At 40.5% G+C, this 27,144-nt stretch overlaps 2 protein-coding genes across 2 annotated transcripts in view; one reads left to right on the top strand and one right to left on the bottom strand.

The window, feature by feature from the left end:
* Positions 1 to 2,010, top strand: part of LOC117470306 (rho guanine nucleotide exchange factor 26-like) — a 31,134-nt gene extending 29,124 nt beyond the window's left edge. Inside the window, exon 15 of the mRNA XM_034115031.1 lies at positions 264 to 2,010. Coding sequence (XP_033970922.1) covers positions 264 to 406 — 143 coding nt within the window. The 3' untranslated portion in view covers positions 407 to 2,010. The remainder of the gene's footprint in view (positions 1 to 263) is intronic.
* Positions 1,911 to 26,631, bottom strand: dhx36 (DEAH (Asp-Glu-Ala-His) box polypeptide 36). Its single transcript, XM_034115029.1, has 26 exons — positions 26,045 to 26,631; positions 24,657 to 24,814; positions 24,416 to 24,508; positions 24,059 to 24,269; positions 23,258 to 23,296; positions 22,905 to 23,075; positions 22,640 to 22,719; positions 19,808 to 19,882; positions 17,143 to 17,309; positions 16,946 to 17,027; positions 16,676 to 16,816; positions 14,744 to 14,849; positions 11,955 to 12,042; positions 11,225 to 11,280; positions 11,036 to 11,100; positions 10,762 to 10,905; positions 10,276 to 10,393; positions 9,252 to 9,350; positions 7,757 to 7,930; positions 7,289 to 7,375; positions 7,041 to 7,124; positions 6,810 to 6,909; positions 6,591 to 6,681; positions 4,599 to 4,719; positions 3,079 to 3,231; positions 1,911 to 2,999 (listed from the first exon to the last, which is right to left on the bottom strand). The coding sequence occupies exons 1-26, from the start codon at positions 26,342 to 26,344 to the stop codon at positions 2,769 to 2,771; spliced, it is 3,234 nt and encodes a 1,077-aa protein (XP_033970920.1). The 5' UTR covers positions 26,345 to 26,631; the 3' UTR covers positions 1,911 to 2,768.
* Between the last annotated feature and the right edge of the window lie 513 nt (positions 26,632 to 27,144).

The following is a 27,144-nucleotide window of genomic DNA, read 5'->3' on the forward strand; positions in this document are numbered from 1 at the left end:
TGCACTTTTATAAGCTCTCTTTGCCGTTTTTCAAATCCCATCTGTCTTACATAATGGACTTTACACCTGTTTGAAGATGTGTTTTTAAACCTACACAAACATACCGAGGCCTTGGGAACCTTTCCCTTTTGGTGACCATAGCAACTGATTTTCATGTAAAGAACAGAGAGCATTGACCATCAAAAGCAGTGTCATGGTAATAGCATAAAAAAAAAGCAACAAGTGCTTTAATATTCCTGTAATAGTGCAATTTCTTCTCTTAGGCTGGTATGAGGGTGAGCGACTGCGCGATGGAGAAAGGGGGTGGTTCCTCGCCGAGTGTGCCGAACCAATCACATGCCAGGCCAGCATTGAGCGCAACATGCAGAGGATGGATCGCCTGCAGGGGTTGGAAACTAACGTGTGAGCAGGATGACTCCGGTGATTGAACCACAGAGGACTTTTCTCACCCTTTGACTCACCAGTGACCTGCCTTTTTAAAACTTAAACCCAGACGTATGAGTTCAGTAACAGCAGCATTGACCGGCCTTCAGGGACGAAATGGAACAAACTAGACTTTTTCTTACAGTGATTTAAAGATTAACCCATTATTCTTAAAACTTCTGCTCCACCTCCACTAAATATCAGGCATGCCGTCTGAGTTTCAAAGCAAAGATTGTTCAGAACAAACTCAGCAGGAGAGCAGATTTCCTTAATTACTGATCATCAGTCCCTGTGTGGGTGGGATCTGTCACATTCATTAATTCCCCGTTTGGTTGGAAAACACCCACTGCCCGAGTCACTGCTTTCAACACCCTGCTGCATAACAAGTGTTGGTGTGAAATTTGTAAATGTTTTATTTTTTCCAAACATATTTCTTCTTGTGATGTGCAATGTAATAATGAGACTACAGTACCGCTATAGGTAAAGTAGACCAAACAGTGTGAAAATAACTGCCAAATGTGAGCTCTATTAATGAGGATCAGGCCATGTGATTAGGAGCGTTGCCAGTAACAATGTCACTCTGATTGTTGAAGTGATAACAAGGCAAGACGGTGGAATTGGCAGCTTCCGACAGTGTGTGGGCTAGTGAAGAAATGATTTCAGAAGCATCTGATGGCAAGTGAAATGATTATAATTATATTTACAAGAAAATACAATAAGATTTCAGTTGAGCTGCAGGACAAAAACAAATGCAACTTGTCCGAATGCCAATGTAAATAGAATAATTCATAATTAATTTGATATTAAGAATGACAGTCCTCTTGGAGATTTACTATCATATGTCATCCGCCGCTTAGGCAGAAGGGCCTAGTATCTGTTCTCTACCTTGCCATTTGTCACCAGTTAATGTCATCACCATGAATCAGACTTTACTCTTGTGTCACAAGTGCCATTTTCCCTCCATCCACTCAAAGATTTGGACACCCTGAAATATCACACACATTAGATGCCAGCCAGGGGTGTGTATATAAATATTCCCCTTAGGATTTATATCTGCGATGCTACAAGCTGAAATGAATGTGTGTGCTGATGGTGAGAGCAACAGTCCTGCCCAGCCCTGCTTTTAATGTGATTGTCCAGTGTGAGTCATCTTTTTAGTGTTGCCATGCCCAGCCAAAGTAAATGAATGGCTTGGTCAGAGTGTGATGATAAAACAACCTATCAATCCCAACACTCTGGCCTAGCCCAAATGACAACCACAACCACCGTTGAGCTGCATGAAGCGAGGTATGACAGTAGCGGGCAGAGCCTCCAGCTGGAAGGACCCGAGTATAGATGAAGCTTTGCGTTTGCACTCAGGGAAAATGAAATGTGTTACCACACATCTAAGCATATTTTTATTTTATTTCAATTGCTTCCTTGACTTGTAACTATTGTAAATCTGTGAACATGTAAATATGTAAAACAGCCTGAATTGTAACATGTTATTTTTTTTTTTTTTAAATACAGATTTATATTGCAGAAACTTGTCTAGTCAACTTTATGAATTTCAATCAGCCACCATAAATAAAAGCTGGATTACTTTGAGCCTGTCATGGACTCTCAATGATCAACATGACATCTCTTTTCCCTAAGCACCTATGATAGATAGACCAAAGAAAATGACTACTTTTATTCATCAAGTGAACACAATAAATCAACTATGAGTTCTCTGGACATTCAGTGCAGATACATCAAGAAGGTGCATAAATCCTTGAGCCAACAGCACGTTTGAGATTTGGGCTTTTAAATCAAATATGCAGCCGTGTGCTGCTGAAGGTTTACAGCTATGCAGGTGTTCATTCCAACCAAATACTACCCAGGTGATGTTAGTGATTGCTCTCTCAAAACTCTGAAGAAATTGTGCAATCCCACATTCACTCAGAAAAATTCCATTCCATGGGTAATGGTTATTTTGTGTTTGAATTCCTACAATTTTACAGCATAGTAGGGCAGATTAAACTGACCCAGACATTTTGTTTGCCCATTTGTTCTTTATTGCGCAATCCATAAGTGATATTGCTTGAAAATAAGAGCTAGATTTAACTTAACCAGAATTGTACAAAATAAACAAAACAGCTACTGAGGGTATCCAAACACGGATTGGTCCTTGCAAAAATAATGACAGAATAGGCAAACAATTACAGTGCAGAATGTTCTCCAGTAATCTTGTGTCCTGGGTTTGGCCTTCAGGAGCATCATCAAGGAGACCAGCTGGTTATTATGAATATCTCATCTAACCTCTGTGTCCAAGGATTTAGGTTTGAAGTTCTTCTTTTCATATCCAGCCAAGAACCTGGCCTCTTCTAATCATCATCGTCATCATCATTGTCGTCTTTGAAGTGAGTGTGTTGTCCTCTCGGAGCAGGCCTCCATATTCCGCCTTTGGTGCTGACTGTAGGCTTATCCTGGGTGGTGATGAGGTCTATGATGGCGGTGATGACAGCACAGTCTTTGGACTGACGGTTTTGCCAGTCTACAGGAGCAGGGTTACGAATTTTCTCTTCCAGAAGAGAATCCAACTCTTTCTTTAAACTCTGTAGAAAAAGGCCGGAAGGGGAGGTCAGTTAACTCAACTCGCCATTAGCTTTGTTTTGAGTGCATCCTGTCACCTACCTTGACCAGGTGAGCGATGCGTGCCGGGGAGCTGAAGACGATCCACTGGTCCACGGCGATGGTCTCCTGGTCCTCGTCCTTCTGGATTGTGATGTCTCCTCCAAAGAACAGCAGTGAGAACGGGGACACCTCAGTGCAATCGTACAGGAAGATCTGAGGACAAGCAGAGAGATGATGCAAACACACCACGACGGGAGATTTCAAACAAACAAACACGCTAACACGCTCGGTGACAGTGAGCGGGATCATTATGACACACATGGCCCTACAGCTACTCTGTGGTGTGGGCTGAAAGTGTCCTATTGGTGAAGAGTGGCTGTGCAAGTTTGAAATGTGTTTCAGTGCCTCCAGTGTTAGGAGAAATGTCATGTTGCCCTGTTAGTGAATCTCGCAAATGTGTTTTCCATCAATTTCTCTCCCTGTGACAGCTGCTCATCCATAGTAGGTGTATCCAAATAAAAAAAAAACATTTTATAAAAGAAATGACAAGGTACGTTTTCAATGCTCAGACAGTACATAGAACTGTTGCTTTTATGTTGTGCACTGATCTGTATGCAGACACTCTGAAGGCCAAAGCCATAGAGTTTACATAAGCAGCAGACATAAGTAAAAGAAAAGCTATTTCAGCAAGGTAACATAAAGAAATGTTGGTAACGAGCATCAGAGAGAAGTAGACAAAAGGTGAAGAAAAGAGACAAGGAGAAAAAACTTCATTTGCCCCATGAATGTGTAATGTAATGGATCACCAGAGGCACATGCGTCAGAGGAGATAAAGTTTGACGTCATCCTTCAATTTACATCCTTTTTTTATTTTTTTAAATGGCCCTGGTCTTCTGCTTTCCTTTCTCTCTCTTTAAACAACCTTGAAAGTCTCACAGTCTCAGAATACCTTACTTTCATAAGAGACACAAATGCATACAGACCACACAAAAAAATCAAATAATAAATAAGCATTTAAAAAGCATTGAATGCCGGCAAAAATAATGGTGAAATCCAGCAACAACAAAAAAATCTATATAACGACCAAGGCAGCAAAGGGAGAGACAAAGGCACAGGCGGCAATCAGAGAGGACATGAAAGGTGTTTTTCTGCCGAATGGTAACACTCACAAAGAGAGACACCACAGAAAGAACAAAGACTGGTGGATGGGAGAGAAGTGAAAATGGCAGGGTGAAGAGGGGTAGAAAAAACAGCAAAAGAGAAAAAGATAGAAGTAGTCAGGGAGCCGCATTGACCGTTTTGTCCCCCCCACCATCACCACCTCTTACATTGTGTCTGGAGGCTTTGAAGCACAAGCGCCTTTGAGAGAGAGTTGAAAGGCAGCGTTTTAATCAAATATTCATTCAGTGGAAAGCTGGCGTGGCACCACTGCCAACCTTTAACCAATGGCCCTTTCCCCACTCACATGCACCCTTCATATGTACAAATCCAACCCAGCAATGCACACTCAACTATAATAAACATTCACGCAGCAGTTGAAACGCAGTATTATGTGCTTATTTATCCCCTGGCCTACTCACACTGCTCGTTCTCATCTTCAGGTGGTAGACGAGCCACTTGTAGTTGAACTCCGTCTCTTCAGCATTGACTGATTTTGGGTGGATGCACACCTTTCCATCAGCCTGGGTGTACACCTTGACCCTGAGAAATAAAATATGTCAGTGTGTGTGTTCACATCTCAAACACTCGGTTGGCAAAATGGGGTCGATTTTCTTCGCATCGTTATCTCGTTAACTGAGAAAAGGAGAGAATGTGAAACTGGTATCACTGCTGAAGGTGGAAAAAGCAATGATAGGGCAACATTTAGGGATTTCTTGGTTGACAGACATTTTGCAGCAACTTTGTTAATGGACCAACTAACGTTTTCATCTTTTGTCCAAAAAGAACAAGGAATTGGAAGTAGACACCGTCAGTGTTGTGAAAACTGTTATAGTTATATTTTCCTAAATATTTGAAATAATTGTTAGTTGTCATAGCTGGTTTAAAACAGAATTATTGCCACACATGTTTCCAGGACTGCAGTATATGATAAAGAGATATAAAGGGAACTCCAAATATTTTACAACATAATACAAATATTGTCTCAAATGATGTCACATGGGGCAATGTTGGTAACACTAGTATAACTAACCTTAAAGGTGGGGTAGGTAAGTTTGAGAAACCGGCTCGAGATCGCTAGAATTTGAAAATACACAACCGGAGAAAATCTGCCACTTCCTTACAGAGCCCCTCCTCCAAGACACACGAACATGACCAATGAGGGCACGAGATAAGTTTGTGCCCCGATGGAAGGCTGACAGGCAGGTAGGCTATCCAGTTATTTTAGCCGGGCCGGCTAAAATGATTGGCCATACTTTTTACAGTATTACGGCTTCCACAGATGACATTTTTTTATGGATTTTTTGTCAAAGCACTTAAGATATTCATTGCTATCGGGATGTTAAGAGCATTCCATGGAATATAACAAAAAGTGTATCTCGAGCCGGTTTCTCAAACTTACCTACCCCACCTTTAATCTGTACAGTGAATTGAATTTGCGTTGCTGATATGTAAGCTCCAGAAAAGGAAGATGATTTTTTTAATAAAACACAATCACTCCGTTTATGCTGCATAGATTTAGATTAGATTTGTTTCTGTCCATTGTCTTATTAGAGGAAAACTCAAAACCAGAGAGCACGCTTTCAGTATGTTTTAATGTTTTACAGAGATCCTACCTTATTACACTTAAAACAGATATATTATTTTATTGTATCACTTGGTCCAAATAACCAGAATACATTTTGTTAAAATGAATCTTCATTTAAATTAAAATGATTTGATTGAGAAAGTAGTTTTGGAAACATCCCATCAGGTGCTTTTGTCTTGTTTATACGACGCAAAAAGAAAGCCTCCTTCATTTTAGCTCAGAGGCTTCCAAAGACAAGTTGTGATGCAGTTGGCAAACCTTTAAATAAAAGTAACACTGTGTTTGTGTCAGCAAGACAAAACAGACTGCTTGACTGCAGGGAACAAAGCTGCTTGTACCAGACAGCAGCAAAACAAACAACAAGTTCTTCATCGAGCCATAAATCCATTAAATAACTCAGAGATGTGGCGTGGACGGGAAAACTTGGCTTGCCATCAACACTGTTGAGAATGACTTACCATCACAACCTCACTGTGAAACTGGGTCACTGACGAACAACAGTGACAGCTCTACTGTGAGAGGATGGGTCCGTCTGCCTGTAGCGTGCGTCTGTCTTTTGCACACACTCTACGACAGCTGCCTGAGGGCAATTTTATGATGAGTGCAGTGATCTTTAGCTGCAGAAGCACCTGTTTTTTCTTAACATTGTTTCGGCACAGCCTCAGGTAATTGTCACAGCTCTTACCTGAGAGGTCTGCTGAGATATTGCAGTGTGACGGCTCCATTTCTGTCTAAAGATCAATAACAATGATGTGCACTTCTCTATGCTCGGCAGCTCTTTTCTATCCGTCTATGTTCAGCTCCCTCTTTGAATTAGCAGACTCACCCCGGCCTCTTTTTGCTGTGAGATGGTTTGATCATGGCCACCTTCGGGTAGAGACCGGCTACAATCACTGCCTTGATTAACTTCTCATTGTCTGAGGAAGGAAGTGAGAGATAGAGGAAAAACAAAATGAGTTCTGCTCCATATACATGTCCCACATTGAATTTAATTAATGCTCCGTTTAAGATCCCATAAAAAAAAAGACAATTTTCAGACAGTTACCTGAGTTGACATTAGATTTGGGATCTTTGGGGTCCCTGCTGCTGACGAAGCCTGTGTTCATGAGATGGTCAGCAAACTGACCCTTCATGTTGTGCAGCATCTAAATGATAAAACAACGACTTTAAAACAGGCTGCATGATGTATCAGCCCAGGCAGAAGCTGACTTTAACACGTTATGTCGTTTTATTTTCAACAGCACTTCAGTATAGAGATCAGCACAGCCTGGCTCACCTGGAGTGTGTTGGCGGACAGGAAGTTGTCCCAGCAGTACTCCCTCTCACACCTGGAACCACGCTGTTTCGCCTCCTCCCAGCCCTATCAACGGATACATTAATGGCGCGTTTCCACTACAGCGCGGAGCACGGTTTAAGAGGGCTGTGACGTCAGCGGCCCGTTTTTAAGACGGGATCCATTTATATATATATATTTATACATCAGACCGAGAGGTAGGACACATGTGACAGTTGTGGCTCTCTTACCTGAAAGGCGTTGACAATAGTGAGATGGTCACTCTTGGAGTTTCTGGACAGGACCCTCCTCCTCATATCTGCCATCTTCTCTTTCCCCTGAGAGAGGCAGACGCATTTAAAAATATCAGAATCAGAAACGGATTTATTACCAGGTAGCTTCACACGTATGAGGAATTTGACTAGGTGTCATACATACAAATAAAAAACAACATTTAAAAAAGAACACAGATAGCGAACTATATTAAGAACACTGTAATAAAAATATAGTAAGATAGCAATAAAATAAAGCAGTAATTTACATTGGTCCCTTTAAGACCAACTTTGCAATTGAATAAGTCAGTAGGAGAGTGCAGCAATGAGTTGACGTTTGACGCCGTCGCACAAGCTTTCATGTTTAGAATAGAATATATCTTTATTGCCATCATACAAAGTACAACGACATTTCTTTGGCAACTCTCACTGAACTCAGTGCCCTACCAGGGGGATGAAGAAAGGGTCTTTGAAGCTGAGTGAAGCAGCGATGGTGAACACGGGGTCCAGGCAGCCCAACAGGGCTCCGAACAGGATGAGTTTGCCGATGTGAGGCTCCACAGGCAGACGAGCCAGGTGGAAACCCAGCGCTGTCAGATTCTCTGAATGATCCAGGGCGTTCTAACACACAACGCAGTCACAAAAACCAGAAGGAAATCACACAGTCATCTACAGCTCAACAAGTGAAAAAAGCATTTGTTAACACAGCAATAATCTTTTAAAAGCTTTCAGTTCACGTAGAGTTCAGGCAAAGCAAAAGCCCTTTACTTAATTGAAAATGATGTGTATGAGCATTCAATCGGATTAGTGAAGTAACCTTGTTTGGCTTTGTTTGCTAGTTCACTACAGTAACTCTGGACATGTGTGGGATAAAGGTCATCTTGTTGGCTGAAGAGGCAATTATGTGCTTCAAATAATAAGGGAGTACGCTTCATAGTTTGTGCCTTTATTTTAAGTAAATGATTAGAAAGTGTTAGCCATTTTCATATGTATGAGTTTTAAAATTCCATACCTCACCATAAACATATAGGAGTTAGTCATTCAATGTTCATTCGGTGTTAAATTATAGTTATTTATAGCGTTTCTGTTCTTTTAGACACATACTTGGAAACCTGTGCAACCTTCTATCAAATTAAAATAAATATGTAACGCGTCTTCTCTTGTACACAGTGATATAAACGCCACTACCAATGCAACATTTATAAAGATGTTTTAAACCTGATCACATAATATGAATTGGGGTTTATTAAGGCTCTCTTAACTGCTGCTTTGAGTGTTGTTACTGTCAAACCCATGTTCCACTTCCTCTATTGATTTTCATAGTATTTTAACTATTCTGTTAGCATGAAAAAAGGATCATGCTTTATCCTTTCAATCTTTGAATGAGTACCGATTTCTCTTTTAGTCCTCTTTCGACCTACCTCCTCCATGAAAGGATGAACATCTTTGGAAAGATTTGTAGATAACACTTTCAGACAGTAGACCTTGAAACTACATGCTCACATCACAAGATGGTGTCGCTTCCTATAAATGTTGGTAGAAACGGTTAAATAAAGCTGAACTTTGTAATAAACAATATTAATGAATTAGGTGACTGGCCTAAAATTACTACCCGGCTATTTGGAAAATCAATGAATCATTGTTTTAATTGTTCAAGCAAAAAGACCAAACATTTCTATTATCTTTGGCTTAGAGATTACTGCAATTGTTAGAATAAAACCTGAAAATGATCAATTTACTATTACAAAGACTGTTTATTGTACAAAACAAACTAATCAAGACATCAAATCTGAAATTGCAGGGAGCACATCTTCTGTAGTTTTCATAGAGCAAATAAAAAAAACTGATACAAACCAGAAAAATTCTCAAATTACTCAACAATAAAACGTATCATTAGTTGCAGACCTTGAGTACATTTTGAATGATCTTTTCACTTTCTTACCAGGTCAATGAGGTTCTTGATGGCTAGGTTAACAGCCTTTTCAGTCGGGGGGTCCAGGGCTTTCTCTAGGAATTGGGCTATAGACCCGAGCTTCAATATCTAGGCAGAAAAACACATTACACATGTATCAGCAAAAACATGTTGTTTTTCAAAATTAATCCACCCCTGTTTGTCTATATGCTTTTCATGTGTGGCAAACACTGAATTGTGGGAAATATATGGATTATTTGTATCATGGTTTGCTCATATTGCTGTTATAACGTTGACTAAACAACCAAAACTGAGCACAAAAATAAGATGATGATGAAAGATCAGACCATTCAAATCAACATTTTCAAATCTGTATTCACTTCTACACTAAGAGAGATTATAAAATAAACAAAACAAATCTACCCGTGACGAACTGAAGTGTAAGGTAGCGACAGTAATTCAATGACTAATAGGTCGGTGTTGGAGTGCTTGTGCATTAGAGTCTGCTCAGGGTGTGCATGTCGTCAGTGTTTCTCTCACTTTAAGGACAAACTGATGCATTAGTCCGCCTCTCTCAACCACATCACACACGCACTCGACTAAAGTCGTGAAAAAAACACACTCAAAAGCATATCCAATAAAGCCACCGGAGATAACAATCATTCGATTCTGAGTGAACTTTGGCTTAATGTTCCATTAGCTTGGGTTGAAACATGTCTGAGTGGAGTGTGAGTATTTCAAAAGAGGAGATGAAAAAATAGTAAGCATCCAAAGATGAAAGCTACAGATACAGAAGAGAAGCGATTATGTTGTCAGCAAAAAGAGGTAGAGAGAGAGAGCTGGAGAGCAAGGGGGACGAGTCAACCCAGAATGCTAATCCCTAGTTTTCATTAGGCAGGAGAGGCTGTATTTCAATACAATGTCAACAAGCAGCAACACTGTCCTCGTCCCCACACAACTCATTCACAGCAATCTTGTCTTCATCTCAACAGCCAACACATATTTGTCTCTCTCTGTCAGTCTGTCTCCCCCTTCCTCTCTGCACATTCACAACCTTGATCTGCAGGCAGAGCTCCTCCAGCGGTGTCCTCATGATTTCAGGTAATTGATAGGCATCCAGCAGGCTGGCTCTGAGACCATTGTACAGGTGATAGCACTTCCCCGGACACACTCTGGAAACAAGAAGAGAGTGGGAAAGAAGGAAAGAGAAATAGGTTATCAGTCCTGTGACAAAAAGCGTAATTTAAAATCAGTGGGATGAAACGTCACACTGTAAGAAGCTCCTGCTAATAAGGCCTTGCTCCACTTTAGTGTGAGTGCCCGCTAACAGAAACAGACGTCTGGAGTCACCGACTGGAAACATCCAGACTGTTAGCACTACGGTTACAGATGGGAAGGAGAGGGCTCATGGGGCAGAGTGACAGAGAGCTGACATGACACATAGAATGAATAATAATCCTTCTAAATTAGCATTGCATACCCAGAGGCACTGTTATAGAGCATGTCCTGGTTTTAAAGATAACCGTATAAACATACACACCTGCCGGCACGTCCTTTCCTCTGTTTAGCGTTGGCCAGGCTGACCCACTCTGAAGTCATAGTGCTGATGTTGTTGTTGGTGTCAAAGTGTGTCTCTTTAATCTTGCCTCCGTCTATCACATAAACAACGTCATCTATGGTAATGCTGTGGGGGGTAGTGGAGAGAGAAAAAGAGCAAGAGAAATAAAAAAGGGGCTGGAATAAATACTAAATCAGACAGAAAAACAAATAAGTACAAAGCACACCCACACACACACACACAGACACGTATATACCTGGTCTCGGCTATATTGGTAGCGATCACAATCTTTCTAACTCCAGGAGGAGGCCTTTTGAACACCTGAAAAGAGTGAGGGAGAAAGATGAGATTGAATGGACTTTATTGATATTGAAGAGGGAGTAAAGCAGGACAATCCACAGACACAGGCAGAGACAGAAACAGACAGAGAGACAGGGATGCTGACCATCGTCTGATTAACGGTAGGCATGAGGGAATGCAGAGGGATGATAACGAACCGATCTGAAACACAAAAGGACACAAAGACAAACTCAAACAAGATTATACTGCTCGTGTGTGAATTGGAAACAATTACATTTACAAATGTAACCTTGGATGTCCTGGTAAATGCAATAAAATAATCTGGTTTATTATTATTTAATATGAGCAGAAAACAACACAGACATTGTTTTTTGTATCCAATATTTTAAAGATCCCCTCAGACTTGGTTAAGAATGTAAAATTCTAAAACGTAGTCTACTACTGAAAACTATATTTACAGTTTGTGAAGTGGAGGTTTTGTTAGTGTTTCACCTAACACAAGGGCTGCAACTAACACATATTTCCACTAATTATGAAATGTGTCCTTCATTGATAAATTGCTTGTTAGTCTATACAATGTCAGTCAAAGGTGAAATGGCCATTCAGTATTTTCTAAAATCCATGTTATTTCTAATTAAATTAGCTTTTTTTTAAATTCTGTTAGTTGTAATTGAATGTAAAAACATTATAGAGTTCTACTCTGGGGAAACATTTTCTGCACAGTGAAGGGTAAACATCCAAGTGAAGAACCAATAAGCGGAACACATGTTAGGGTGGAGCACAACCGTAGCTTAATAATGATCTCTTCTTCTGCATAGTAACCTGAAAGTCACTGGTATGCTCGTGTCACATAATGTTGGTTGTTGTTATTGTACCTGATCGGAACATCTGCTGAGCCGTGAGCAGGTCATTGAGACTGCTGATGTCGCTCCAGCCAGGCAGGAAGACCAAGATTGCTCCTTCCTGTCAGACAAAGGCATGACACAACACTTAGCAGCTGAAAAGACAAACAAAAAACCAGCAGGGCTTCAGAGAAGAGCCATTAGCCAGAGGAGTCTCAGCAACAACTGAGCCAAGTGAACAAGGTGCCCGTGTCCTCAGCTCCGAACCTCCACATTTAGCCACACAATAGGCCCTGACATCGCCTGCCAACATCATTATGACAACATCTTCCCTCTAGGACATCCTCTGCTCTACATTACCACGGGGATAAAGTCTCAACATCGAGGCATACAGACACACAAATGGATCAGAGCGAGAGTTGGAGGTATTCCAGCCAGAGCACATGTCTGCACATTAAGCCGTCTAAAAATAAAATGGATGACCACTTAACTAAAAGAAAGTGTCAGCTCCTCAAACTTTAAAACATCATCCCATCATGCTTCAATCAATAATGTACCTTGGGTGATTAATGGAGGAGCAATGTTACTATAGTAGCAGCCATCATTATGACACGGAGAATCAATCAATTAATCATGCAAGACCGGATATTATAGCAGATTATAATCATATATAGCATTATATATCCAGTTTTTTCTTTTGATTATAGCAGTAAGCCTGGAGCCAATCAGTGCTTGAGCATTGGTTGATAATACTAAATATGATCTTTTTTTTCCAACTTCTTCTTTTGAGGAATATGAACATGTATTTCAATAAACCATTTTCACTTAATAACATGACAAACTTCTCAATACATGTGTGTTTAACGTAGTCTTAACACAAGCAGCCTTTCAAGATGTTTACATATATATATTGTATACAGTTAGGTTCTTCTTCATTTGCTGATTTACGGCAATAAATGTCTGAAGAAAGAATAAGATTGAACTTAACCAGGATATTGATGCCCATGTTGGCAGGTGCTACGATAACATTTCAGGCAGTACTTTAAAGTATTGAGTTTGATACCCATACTTAAACAGAGTTATAAACAAAAGTAAGGTCGCATCTTGAAAGGTAATTAAGTGACTAAATCATTAACACAGACATGAAACAAACTTGAAGCAAACAATATACCCAGGATAATATCACGCTGGTGAAAAATAACCCACTCTATAAAAAGGACTTTTCATTTCCTGAGAGGAAAGAAGAACAGAGATAAAAAGTAGCTTCTGTGCCCTGAGCACCCCTGCCTTTTAATTACAGCTAATTATTATTACCAGTGCTCAGATACTGGCACCCACATGGGACCATACACATGTGTGTTAATGCCCGTGCATGTGAAAGAGAAAAAGAGAGAGGAGGACGAGAGAGATGCAGGCAGTGTGTGTACTCACAATCTGACAGAAACACATGTCCTCACACATGCAGGACAGAAACACACTCTGACCAATTCCAACTAAATAATCAACAACAGCACAGTAAGTGCTGTAGAGTTGGCCTACTATTTGGCACGCACACACACACTCTCCACATACACACACTTAGTTGCACCCAGCAGGCGTTCATTAATGCCTGCATGTCATCCCCCGAGGTGTCTAATCCCAGACTCCTGCAACATAATTAAGCAATCATCACAGTGGAAAGGCTGGCAGACGGCCCGTAGCCTCGGTTCAGAACGCCGACACGGCAAGTCAGCCAGTTCCCGCTCGGCCGTTTGACAATGCCACGGCGAATCAGCTGGTCCAATGGCTCAGTGTGGCCGTGACGGATAGAGATACGGCTTCATAGGGAAGGAGATAATTATTCTGTCAATCTGCATTAGTCACTCCTCATTCCTGGCCTGTCTCTTTTTTCTGTTGCTCTCTCGTATACGTGGTCCACATACACAGCCACAAACTGACAAATAAGTCAGACTAGTTTGACTTCACTTAGGAAAATACAGAGTAAGTTAGGGCAGACCGTGTGTCAATTATTTCACTTCCATCGATTCTAGCACTTTCCTGAATTGTCCTCACCCTTGTTTATACTATACTGAAAAAAAGGGTAAACTAAATTGATTGTGATAGCCTATTCCAATCTGCAGCTTTGTTTCCCCACACAGTAACTAAAGAAGCATGCTGCGAAAAAATATGTGAAAAGGGAATTCACTATTTTTCGAAATGTTCTGCTTTGCCTATATTTTGTCTGCACCAATAATTCTGATGTGGAGGTAGTTACCATGTGTACTGAAAAAGTAAAAAATTCACACAAAAAAAATAGACGTTTGTCATTATATTCCATATTACCAAAGTCTGAATCGAACACTGAAATAACATCAAAACTTGGTAATGTAACAAGAACTGGAAGGAGAAAATAGGGAATTGATGTGCGCTGAGAGAGCATCTGTTCGATCACTCATTAGCACAGATCTGCTGCCAGGTTCTGTGTTGTATCCTCTGATCTAATGTCGCTCTGTTTGGAAGCGAGCCCTCCTGTTGCTTCCATCTGCTCTACCTAGGAATGCACTGTAATTCTCCTTTTGTGAGTTTCTTTGAACTGCAGTTTAATCTTCCTAATGGACAACTGCACTGTCGGCCTGTCTACAGTCGGAGTTTTCATGCCAAAAAACACATCTCTTTTCTTGTGAAGCACTCAGGTCTTTTAGACTACCCAGACTCATATAACAAACTCACAGGAATCCAATTTCCATAAAATGGAGTACAAACGCACCTCTTGAGAATCTAATTTAAAGACACCAGGAGGCAGTCACTCAGCCCTCAAAGCAGACATACAACGTTAATCTCACCTCCTCTTTGAGCACAATGTGGCGAATCAGTGCCAAGATCAGCTCAAGGTCAATCTTGTCATCATTGTCAAACATCTCTAGGGCCTCAATGGTGTGGTCGGAGTATCTGTAAAACATGAGACGCATGCAAAACAGAAAAATTACATTTAAAAAACATTTGCTGTACCTTTGGGAGATACCAACTCAATTGACCAAACTCAAGCTGCAGGATCCTCAGTGTGAACAGAATGAATGATCAAAAGAAAAAAGGTAAAACAGGATCAATGTTTATATAAGCCCCTGATGACTACGTCTGCATTTATGTACCAGGGGCCCCAGGGATAAAGTGTGTTTAATGGCCCTCTCCCAACAACCACCAGTCAACTATTGCCCCGCCCAATTTACACAACCATCCGCTAAACCTAATCGGCATACAATAATTCATCAACAAAAATGTATGACTGTAGTTTATTTTTGACTGTTGTGACACCAAATGCAAGTTAAACAATCATTAGGGATACAAACATTAAACATCAGAGGTTAAAAAATATGCAAGGGGTGAATAAAATATCAGCTTTGGAAAGTGGATTGAGAGAAGGTTTTGCAAAATATGTGACTATGTTTATTTTTGTCTGGTATTTAAATTGCAATATGAATCACAATAAAAACAAATGTAAATGGTGATTGTGTGTACCAATTAAAGATTATTTTTCCTAAGTCTGTAGAATATGAATTGTAGGCCGAGACGTCTCTGCAACACCAAAATATTTAATTTAGAAGAATGGTATTTTGACACATATTTCCCATTTAACAAATATTGCACCCCTTACTATATGGATGTTGCACTAATCTATTCCGATAACATTCCCGAAAAAAGGTTCAGCTGTTATTAAGAGCTGCTTTTAGCATGAGAATATATAGGAATAAAGTCACCCTGCAATTGACATGATCTTACTGCGACAGAAGTTATTTCATAGGGACATCAGTTCAGGGCACTTAAATAAATAACACCCCCTGCTGCAAGTGCAACCCAGCAGCAGGTCAGGCAGCCCTTGGAACAGACTACACACGAGGCATACATATATACGGTACAGATATTGCAACTCCAAAAGGCTCAGGCTGGCTTACTGTGGGCCAATATCCATCTCTCTCACACACGCAGACAAACACACACAAAGTCAGCAGAATAACCGCACAGACGTAATCATCTTTTTTATCCTTACTATAAATCCCCTTCCATTCAATGATGGAGTGCTATATGGGTCCTATGGGTGAATCTTAAAATGCCAACCAAGCCTGAATTATACTTTGGAATCACAGTCTTACCGGCATACAGTATTAAAAGTGATTAAGCTCTGCACATTGACTCACAACATGATGGTAGTGCTGTGCGTAGAGACAGCGTTGTGCTTTTTACAAGTACAGTACACTAGAAGTAATCATGTTTACATTCTCGCACATTCTGTGTTTTTGCGACACAGAGCAGTAATAATGTTGGCAAAGAAAAGGGACCGCACTGCCAATCTGTACTAAATGAAGAAGACTGTTTGTTGAGTGTTATTGGGAGGACGATGACATCTTAAGGTGAGCTGGTCTTAATAAATGTGGGGGAGGTAATATACTAGCTAAAGAAGCTAAAACACTGCTTTCTTTTCTATTTATTTCAGTATAAACTGCACCGACATTGGGTACAACACTTCACTGCAGATGCATAAATCAGTGTTCAAGTGACAAATCTTTCAGAGGGTCAAGTGTTTCAAAGATCTCACCCGGCTCTATATTCAGCTTTTACAATCTATGGTAATCTTTAAATTCAAATTCACAAAGAAGAGGATTTATTTATTTAAAACTGTGAAGGTCACAAAAACAAACCATCCCATTCTCCAACTTAAAACCCATCTATCACGTGGGCAAATCGCAGATCTCACTATTCTGCTGTTCTAACAAACTCACCTGTCCTGCAGAGTGCGCGCATAACAAGGCCAGCTCTCCTTGTACTCAGCCTCCTTCTCCTCCTTCTCAGGTCTGGACTGGCGGCCCTGCATAAAGCCTTTCTTCCATGAGGGCCGGCGGTCTGAATTCTTAGGGCGATAACTGGCAGATACACAAAGTGGTTTATAATAGATTAAATCAAAAATAAAAAAGGGTTATAAAGGTTCTATTTGTTTTTGTCTGTACATGTTTGGGAGTTAATGAGTGTGTTGTGGAGCAGTGTTGCTGTACCTCGTCAGCTCCACGATATCCTCCAGCAAGAACTCTTCCACTGGGAACGTCAAACCAGGGATGTGGATAACTGGACAGTTGTCTAAATGTTTGTCAGAGGAAAAGGTATACATAAGAAGGAGGAACAATCAAAATCAATATACAAAGCAAGAATATTAATAAACCAACTTTAGTTTGTCATTTGGGGGGCTGCATACCAAAAAACTTTGAAAACTTCTCTGCATTGAGCGTGGCACTCATGAGGATGACCTTGAGGTCATCTCGAAGGTTAAGTAGTTCCTTGACGATGACGAGCAAAACGTCAGATTGCAGGTTCCTCTCGTGGATTTCGTCCAAAACCAGGTGGCTGATACTAGACAACATTCTGACACACACAAAAATCCGGAGAAATTGTTAAAGGAGAGGTGTCATGCTTTTCCGGTTATTACCCGTCCCCTTGTGTGTTATGAAGGTTTTTATGCATGTAAACGGTGTGCAGAGTCAAAACCCTCAAGGTACACCCTGTAGCGAGTAAAACTCTACCTCCCCAAAACGCCTCGTTGGAGATACGTCATTGACCATTTGATTCTTCCCGGGACGGCATGATGTCAAGCCGTACCCGGAACGAAATGGACCAATCCGTGGAGCCGTTACGTTACGTCCGCGGAGCCGTTACGTTAAGCCCCCGCTGATTGGTCCAAATTGACCAATCCACAGACTTCCTCACACACACATCTGTGTGCAGGGAGCAGGCAGCTCAGCTGATTTCTCCTCCCTGGCTGCAGGCTGATAACAGACAGTTGGGATCGCGGCGAAATTCTCTCTGCAGACCCATTCTCACAGCGTTTATCAACCTTTTTCTTACTCAATATCAAGCCACACTTATTGTTTTTACTTCGACTGTGAGTTTGCGTGTGCTCAGGATGAGTTTGGCTGTGTTTCGCTATGTATCCTAAACAAGGAAACAACACCTCCACGGAGCTCAGCGCGATTCACAACGTCCCGACCAATCAGAGCACACTGTGCTCACAGGGAGGGTGGGGGCTGGAGCTTTTGGAGCTACAACGAGCCGTTAAAGGCAGAGAGTGAAATTCAGTGAATACACGCAGTTTACAGAGATGCTGTATGAGAAACCAATGTGAGTTTGGAAAAATGCATAATATAAATCTATTTTAGTATACCTCAACAATGGAATTATGATCAGTGGAAATGGCCATGACACCTCTCCTGTAAAGTCTTTGCTTTAGATCAAATGTCTGTACCTCCTCATCTCTCCTGACAAATAGCAACTCTGTATCTAATATGTCTGTCAAATAAAGCTCATGTTATTAGTTTGGTCGTTATCTATATTTTTTACATTTTGCCGCATAGTTACTAAAAAGTTAAGCGTATATGAAAAAAAAACATTTTTATGTTAGAGGTTTTAGTTCAAGTCGGTACAGTAGTTGTGCATTGTGACATGCTTTTCTGGTTATTACCCGTCCCCTTGTGTGTTATGTAAACGGTCTGCAAAGTCACACACCCTTAAAGTACACCCTGTAGCGAATAAAACTCTAACACAGAAAAGACCTGTCTATGCTGCCCCAGAACGCCTCGTTGGAGATCTTTCTTTTTTTTCCTGGGTACAGTGACGTGACCATACCCAAATGGACCCATTGGTCCAAATGGACCAATCCGTGGAGCTCCTCACACACACACACTCTCTCAGCGACGAAACTGTGACGCGCTGGGGGGGGGGGTGCTAGTGGAGCCTCGCAGCGGCGAAACTGTGGCGCGCTTACACCACGCAACGTCCCGCCGACACGGCACCCAGAACCCACGCAGCATTCTCATCTGTTTGTCATTACTGGTGTCATTTTCTGGTTGCTAACAAACGCCATTGTAACACATAATCACTGATGTTCCGCTGTAACGGTGGTGGACTCATCAGAACAGAGTGGGCGAGCTGACCAATCAGAGCACAGTGGGCTCACAGGGAGGGGGGGCAGGAGCTCCAACAAGCCGTTTAGGACAGAGAGTGAATACACATACAGAGATGCTGCATGAGAAACCAATGTGAGTTTGAAAAATTGCACAATGTAAATCTGTTCTAGTAGACCTCAACAATGGAATTATGATCAGTAGAAATGGCCATGACATGGGACCTTTAAGTGACTCAATAGAGTCGTGCCAACTTTGAAAAACAGTGAAGCAGAACAACAAGAAAAGCTGGCACCCTCACTTAGTTTCTGTGCTTTTCCCGAATGCATTCAGAATGCAAGGATGAGCATGCAGGGATGAGTCACTGGTGTCGGGGGAGAGAGATCTCTCGTCTGGATTGGAAAGATCGAAAATACTAAACATAATCATAGACGCATTTTGCAGTCTTTTTGCATATTAGAAACGGAGTTGGCGACACTAAAACTGCAATATAATGTTTGTGTAGCAATAATACATATGACATATATTTTACATGTCTCCAGTACCGATAAAAAGACCGATAACGTCGGAGCTTAACGGTACCACGGTCTTTAATAATTCAGCCCCGGGGCCCGATTAAAACCGGGGCTCGGTACCCATCCCTATGTGTGTGTGTGTGTGCGTGTGTGTTAAGAAGCCCTGAGACACAGTTTCGTGAACATTTCATGAAAAGCCCCCGGGGGCTATGGCGCTTAACAGGTTAATGATGTCCCTGTGGTCCACAATAGTGTGCCTCACTTTAGATTTCTTGAAGGCCCGCGTGACCAGCTTCTCCACAAAAATCTGTGTGTGTGTGTGTGTGTGTGTGTGTGTGTGTGTGTGTGTGTGTGTGTGTGTGTGTGTCTTCATTTCCCTGACTTTAAGAATGAGGACCCATACTAATGCTCCATCAATCAATGGGGATAAAACAGAGTGGGGACTTACGGGTCTGAGCGAAGCCACTGAAGAATTATGCCTGTTGTACAGTACAAGACCGAACCCTGTTTCCGTGGTAACCGGCTGAGAAAAGGGAAGAGAAAAAAGTATTTCCATTTTCCAAATGACACAAATCAAGACTTTTCATAAAGTTAAGACAAAGATACTATAATGAGTCTCTGGTTAATGTTCCTACATGTGTGAATGTGACAACAAAAGATCCCATTATCTTTCCTTTATTTCCACGCTCCTGGTCTATTTTAGGAGTTTTATAGTTGGGTGCTCTAAGAGTATTTCATAGCGGAAATCTTTTGATGCTCAGCCGGGACAAAGAAGAGGGCATAAAGCTGCGATGGATGTTGCTGATACAGAAATGTGATTGGCTGTAATAGGCATTTATGTTCACACTATCTTTATATCATACTTTGCTTAAGTATTAGTGATAAAAGTTTCTCTCTTGAATAGCAATTAGTGAAATGACTTTCCACTTATTTTAATTCCATACAAAGCGGCCTCTCTTATGACACATTGGACAAATGTATTTTACTGTCAGCTGAACTACATAAGAAGCTTTTTATATAATTGATGCTTGCAAATGTGACATTTCTGAAAAAACATTAAGAGAAATAACAGCAATAACAATAATACGTATATATATATATATATTATGAAGCAGTTCTTTTTATGAAGCACAGGGTTACGAAGAATTATTATCATACATCAGTGTTAAAATAAACAACCAAATAAATAAAAAAGCTTATAGGTTATAATTAAACCTCACCAAAAGCAATGATAAAACAACATAAATAATACATTGAAGAAAGCAGATAAAATAACAGAGAAATAGAGTCATTGGGCAGGAATCGGGCATGTTAATTATAAAGTTAAAATGACAAAGGAGCAGGGCTCCCGGCGTTTTGGCTGGATTCATCTGCTGAGGTGCCACAGGGAAAATAGCTGCTGGGCCTCTATTGACCCCCAAACCATCACGCTCTATGTTAAATGTGCACATCTTTGTCAATAATGCAATACTGGTGGCAGGGTATGGTTATCTGATTCATCACAAATTAAATGAGTATTATGTAACATGAAAGCACACACTTGAATCTACGTTTTATCACAAGGATTTGCAGAAACAGCCTCAAAGTTAGGTAATAAAGCAGCACTAAGGCTCTCATCTGATCTGTTTGTACTTTAACAGGGCATATCCCCAAACAGGATTTCAATTGAATTAGCAAAGACTAGCTGACTCTCTGTAGACATCAGGCCCCAGAACAGTTTCCCGCTTCGTCTAGTTCGGAATCCATTTAGTGTAACAACTAAATGGATTGTAGCTGAGATCCCAAGCTGTGTTAGCAAGAGATTAAAATGCAAAAGTGCATGTTGATTCAGCACACTGCTCATCAGTTATCTACACACATTATACTGCCATTAATAATGTTCATCCCAAACACAAGTGTTTAACTGTCTCTGTTAATGACAGCTTTGAATTATCAGATCAATCTTACTTTCTCTAAACTACTTTATGATTATTATAACCACGCATCATTTGCTGTCTGCACTGCCTGAGTTGTGCAGACTAATAAACTTCTTCCCTGCAGATGAAACCTAAGTTCCCAAATAATAGATGTATTTTCTTCTAGCCAATTTGTGTTTTGTTTTTTTCAAAGATGTAGATGACCCACTGAGAGACAAACGAGTACTTGAAAAGTGAACTTATTTAAAAATCAGTCTGAGGAGCTGGCACATCAACAGAAATGTAACAAAGCTTTTGGATTTATCCACTAGAGCCACCCATGGTCTCCATCAGTGGCGGTGACAGCTGAGCCTTTCTAAATGGTTTGGGCTGTATTTAAGCGCTTTGATACAAAACAGTGCTTTAGGGACAGTTATTCTTCCATGAAGAGTTTAATTGCAGTAATTTAATGCAACTTCACAAAGATATCGCATCCCATAAAAAGATTTAGAACAGTCTAGCACCGAGTTAATTTGACTTCTTATCCCCTGTATCAGTCTCTCTTCATATCAGTGCTGAGTTGCGTCTTTGATTCCCCTTTTGGTGCATCCATCTCATCCTCTCTCATACTCCATACTCACTTTAGATTGATGCACCCTCTTGTCTCCAATAACTCTCAGCTCACTCCCCAGCTTTGTCCATTTCTTTCCATGCACTTGTTCTCGGATGATCATTCCCAACTAATATGTCTCCTGTCCTTCAGAAAAAACTATTTTCTGTGGTATTCATGTATCTTATAGAGTCCTCTTATCTATCTTCATGTTGGGCATCCATTAAGGAAGAAATTAATTGAAGAAGAAGATTGAAGATTCAACTTATGGTCATCACGTAGTACAGGTACTATGTAACGAAACGGTTTCTCTGCATTTGACCCATCCTAGTGTTAGGAGCAGTGTGCTGCCATTATGTACGGCGCCCGGGGAAAATTAATATTGACAGTCTTGATAGGCATCATTGCGGATTCATGTCAAATGTGACCTTGTTTATAATTAAACAAAGATGAACATATATATATTTATAACTGCCTTTTTCATTACAGTTTGAATCAAACACGATCCTCAGGACAACTGCACCAAGGACATTTAAAGGCCACCAAATCAGAGAATGGCTTCAATGGAATTAAAATGACTTTTCAATGAAAATGCTTGTATCCTGTGTAATATTTGGCCTACTAGCCTTTTATTTATCTACACTAGCATGTGGTTCAGACATCATATCATCAGTACCAATAAAACAAAGAGTTTACCTGCAACCCTAACACTGGTGACGCTACACAATCACAGTACTTCATTCCATGCCTCATATGTTTAAAGAGACTGTCTTACCTTTGCAGGCGGATTTGGTAACCACATGAATTTCCATTTCCTACACTTTCTGCCCTCTCCGCTGATACACGCTCTGCTACCTGAGAGAAAAATACATTCAAGAAAATAATCAGCACAAAGAATAGCTATCTAATTTACATGACTGAAGCCAGAAATTATGTATGCAGACAGTGTGCATAAACATCATATCACACATCTATCCTCAGTATGCACATTGCAACACAATCCAACACAGTCAGATATGAAAGACACATAGAGAGCATACCGAGATGGCACTGATTCGCCGAGGCTGCGTGCAGACCACCCGACACATCGAGCCCACTCCTCTGTTGATGTAGTCATCCAGGATGAACTGGGTGACCTGGGTGGTCTTTCCACAGCCCGTCTCCCCGCTCACCACCAGGACCCGGCTAGAGTTGATCAGTTGCACAAGCTCCTGAGGACGGGAAGATGAAGGCATGAAGGATTTATGAGATGAGGAGAAGGAGAAGGGTGATGATAAATGATGATCACATTTCAAACTGAAGGAATTGTTTTTTTTAGCAGAAATGTGAATTATGATGGAGATGAGATTATTTGCTGAATTATTCATTAATTTGAGTACAATGTAAAACGTACCTCTTTTTTGTTATAGGACGGTAGTTTTTCCCTGAATTTCTGGAGACAAAAAAAAGTAATGTTAGTTGTTACGTTCCCTCCTAAACTAGGGGTACAAAGGGAAGTAACAAAACACAAAAATAACCGGGCGAGAGAAAAAGGAGAGGAAACTGATTGCTGAAGCCACAAAGTGATGCTTTAATTAATAAAAAGGAAAAGAGGCTCACCAGCCAATTTGCAAAATAAACTTAAAGTAACTAAGAACAACTTTCTTCTAAAAGAAAGTGACTAAATTAAACAATACACAAAAAGGTAAACTGTAGCACATTTCCTAACAATAAACAAAACACAGGTTAAACTAGGCCTCACACAGAGACACTACACTACACTACACCACACATGCTGCACACATGCAGCCAGAGGAGAAGGAGAGACACACACACAAAAGCACACACACACAAGCACCAACTGCGGCACGTAACATTAGTAAAGCCTCAATATTTCCAAATATAATTCATGATTTGTTCATTTTATATAGTGAATGTTATGATAATATTCCTGTGATGACATACAAACTAAACATTTCAGATCCTTGTTCCATCTCCAATTACCTTTGTTTCACTCTTAAACCCCACTTTTTATTGCTTTAGTAATCCAATTTTTGCAGAGAAATCATCATATGCAGGAACATAAAAAGATAATAACAGTCAACGTAACAAGTTGACGGAGATATGCAAACAATGCACTGCCTATTTTAGTAGATTAAAAGCCTTGCCTTTTACTGTTGTATATTTAAAACTTGAAAGTAATCCTAATGCTTACCAGCATTTCTTTGTACTTTGGATCAGATTTCTTGCTCTGCAGATCTCTCTGTAAGCGTTCATCCAGTGAACTGTCCCTCACTACTTCTTGACACAAGAACTCCAGTTCCTTGTCTTTCTTTTTCAGACTTTCTTTCTCCTCTTTCTCCTGCTGGTCGTCTTTATCCCACGCATCTGGAGCCTCATCTTTAACAACTGCTGGAGAGAAGTAACTAAACAAAAACATTAAAAGTGTAAATATCAACAATATCGTGGATCACAAGACTATATTGGTTGCTCTCTGATTGTTGAAGAAAGCATAATCAAATAGGAAACTACATTTTTGGAACAGTACATCTGATTTGCTTGCAAAAGTTACCGTTGTGTTTTATGAGTAACTTCCTCCTCCTCCTCTTCAGACTTGAACTCAATCTTCTTTTTATCCTCTTCAGACGCTTCGCCATCAAAGTAACTGCATGTACAAATTAGAGACAAACTTGTTTCAGCAGTCAAATAACTTAGGAAACTTTGTTATTTTCTAATACTCCCATTTTCTTTAGGGTAAGCTCAACATTATAATGTGCAAGTTTGAAAATAAATGCTTTGTAGGCTGTTCTCACCAATGACCACTACTATTGGCAGCTGACCGCCAGCTGTCAGATGTAGAGGCTCCTGCATCCCTGCAGTCTCTCGCTGGACCAGGCTGATCATTTTGGACAGAGTTAAGCAGCTTCGTAATGTGCTGCTCTCTGGCTGCATCCATCTGGACCACCGGCCGCTACACACAGACATAAAGGGGAATTTTGAGTCGTTATCTTGTAATTGGCCTAAGCAAATGTGACACCAGGGTCTTTGTTTGAACACAATAATAAGGGTTAAAAATGTCAATGTATCCTTTCATTTAATCTCATTGAAAAATCTTACAGTATCCCTGTGAAAATGTGAAATCAATGTAATAGCGGTGCGTATTGTTCACTTATTTTTGCATTTCAGTGACGGCTTAAGAATTATTTGCTACTTTAGCACTAACTACTCCTACTACATTTGTTCACCCTCAACCCTTTGGATGCTTAATCAAAACCCTGTAAATAAATATACAAATAGCAGTATTCATACGGTATTGGATCAATGGGTAATTTTGGCTTTGTTAAGATCCTAATAATACAGTTTTATGAATGAAGGCTGGAAACATTCAGGCAAAGTTTGTTCAGGCTATTGTATATCACAATATTAATCAAGATACAAGATGTGTAAGGATATGGATGGTATTTCACCCATCTGCATGATTTTGGCCACCGATCAGTGTCACTATTCTGCACAATATCTATAGAATAGAAGACTTTCTGATCTGAACCATTTTCCATTAAATCAGCGTATGCCCCACACTTTGCAGTTGACAACTGGGCTCCGAGGGCAGAGCTTTTATCTAGCAGAGATAGAAATAAGCTGTCACCTCTTTGTAACTTTAGTGTTTATTATGTGTAGTTCTGTAAGTAACTAATTACATTTACTCAAGTACTATGCTTAAGTACAACTTTGACTTGAGTATTTCCATGTTATGCTACTTATGTTATGTACTTTTACTCCACTACAATTATGTTGTACCTTTAGTTACTTTGCAGATTTGGATTAATGATGTGAAATATAATCAACACTAAAATGAGACTTTATTGAACGCTGGAGACATTTCACAAGCAACCCTGTAGTCTACAAAGTCTTACCAGCTTTGATAAACACATTATATATATTAGTCTGAAATGGGCCAATTTGCATAATGAGGACTTTTACTGTTGGTACTTTAAGTCTATTTTGAAGCTAATACTTTTGTACTTTTACTTAAGTAACCTTTTGAATGCAGGACTTGTAACAGGGTACTCCTACACTCTGGTACTTATACTTTTACTTAAGTTATACTCCTGTCCTCCCACCTCTTTATGTGCGGACTGCCCAGACCTATTTCTATTAAACTGACAACACAATGTACACGATCAGTCATCCAAACACATACCGATCTCCGGTCAGCCTGCTTCCTCCTCACGGCTCCGTATCTTGCGTACCACATACCGATATCCCGTCCCTTCAGGTGTGGGGGAGGCCGGTCCCGTTGTCCCCCTCCTCCTGGGTCCTGGTCGAAGTCCGAGCTTTGTCCCCCTGAGCCCCGTCCGCCTCCCCTGTCCCATCTCTCTCTGCTTCCATCTCTGCTTCCATCTCTGTACCCTCGACCTCCTCCTCGACCTCCTCCTCGACCTCCTCTTCCACCTCCTCTTCCACCTCTTCTCCCACCCCCGCCACCATATTCATAACTCATACTGCAGAAACCAGCGGTGGTAGATTTAAATACTAAAACGCTGTCAAAATGTCGTTTAAGTAACGTTACTATGTCTTGTAGGGTTAGCTGCTAATGCTAGTGCTGCTAAGACAGATGGACTTATGGGCCAGAGACTAAAGGTAAACATACGAGGCAACACTTAACGTTTCGTTGCTATTGACAGTTAATTTCAGGATAGCTACAGTACGTTTATAAGGTAAATAAAGCAAAACTCAAATGATGCTGTCAACAAGCATCACTTCGCATGTTTTTCATTCTCGTTTCTATCCGGCATGTCGCACAGAATCGGCGTCAGAATATTCAGCTGCCTGCTATTGTCGTTCTGCTCTGTGATTGGTTGTTGGCCATCCCCTTCCACACTCGCTGTTCTAAATGTATTTACTTACTGATGGATAATACATGAGGCTTATCAATTTATATTTGGAATAATAGATAATAATACGCTACAATCTGCTGAAATGGAAAGAAATTGAAAGAATCTCCATTTTATAAGAGTTGATACTATTCCTTAATACTGAAAGCAGATGCTTCTTATCGATTACCATCAGCAAAATATATGGATCATTAGGTTTATTTAATCTCTTTGGGAAACCTTTTTGGTTTGATCTTCAGTTGTTAATTTAAAATAAATAATGATGTAGCGAGTAGTGCTCCTGAAAGCAGCTCAAGGCCTGACTCCTCCCAAACCTCTACCCTCATTAGAGCAGAGTATGGCATCTGGTGGCCTTTGGTTTTTACCATTGGCTCTGCTGTCATGGTCGCTGGTAAAGGTAGGCTTC

Source organism: Trematomus bernacchii, unplaced genomic scaffold (assembly GCF_902827165.1).
Source record: "Trematomus bernacchii unplaced genomic scaffold, fTreBer1.1, whole genome shotgun sequence".
Classification (NCBI taxonomy): domain Eukaryota; kingdom Metazoa; phylum Chordata; class Actinopteri; order Perciformes; family Nototheniidae; genus Trematomus; species Trematomus bernacchii.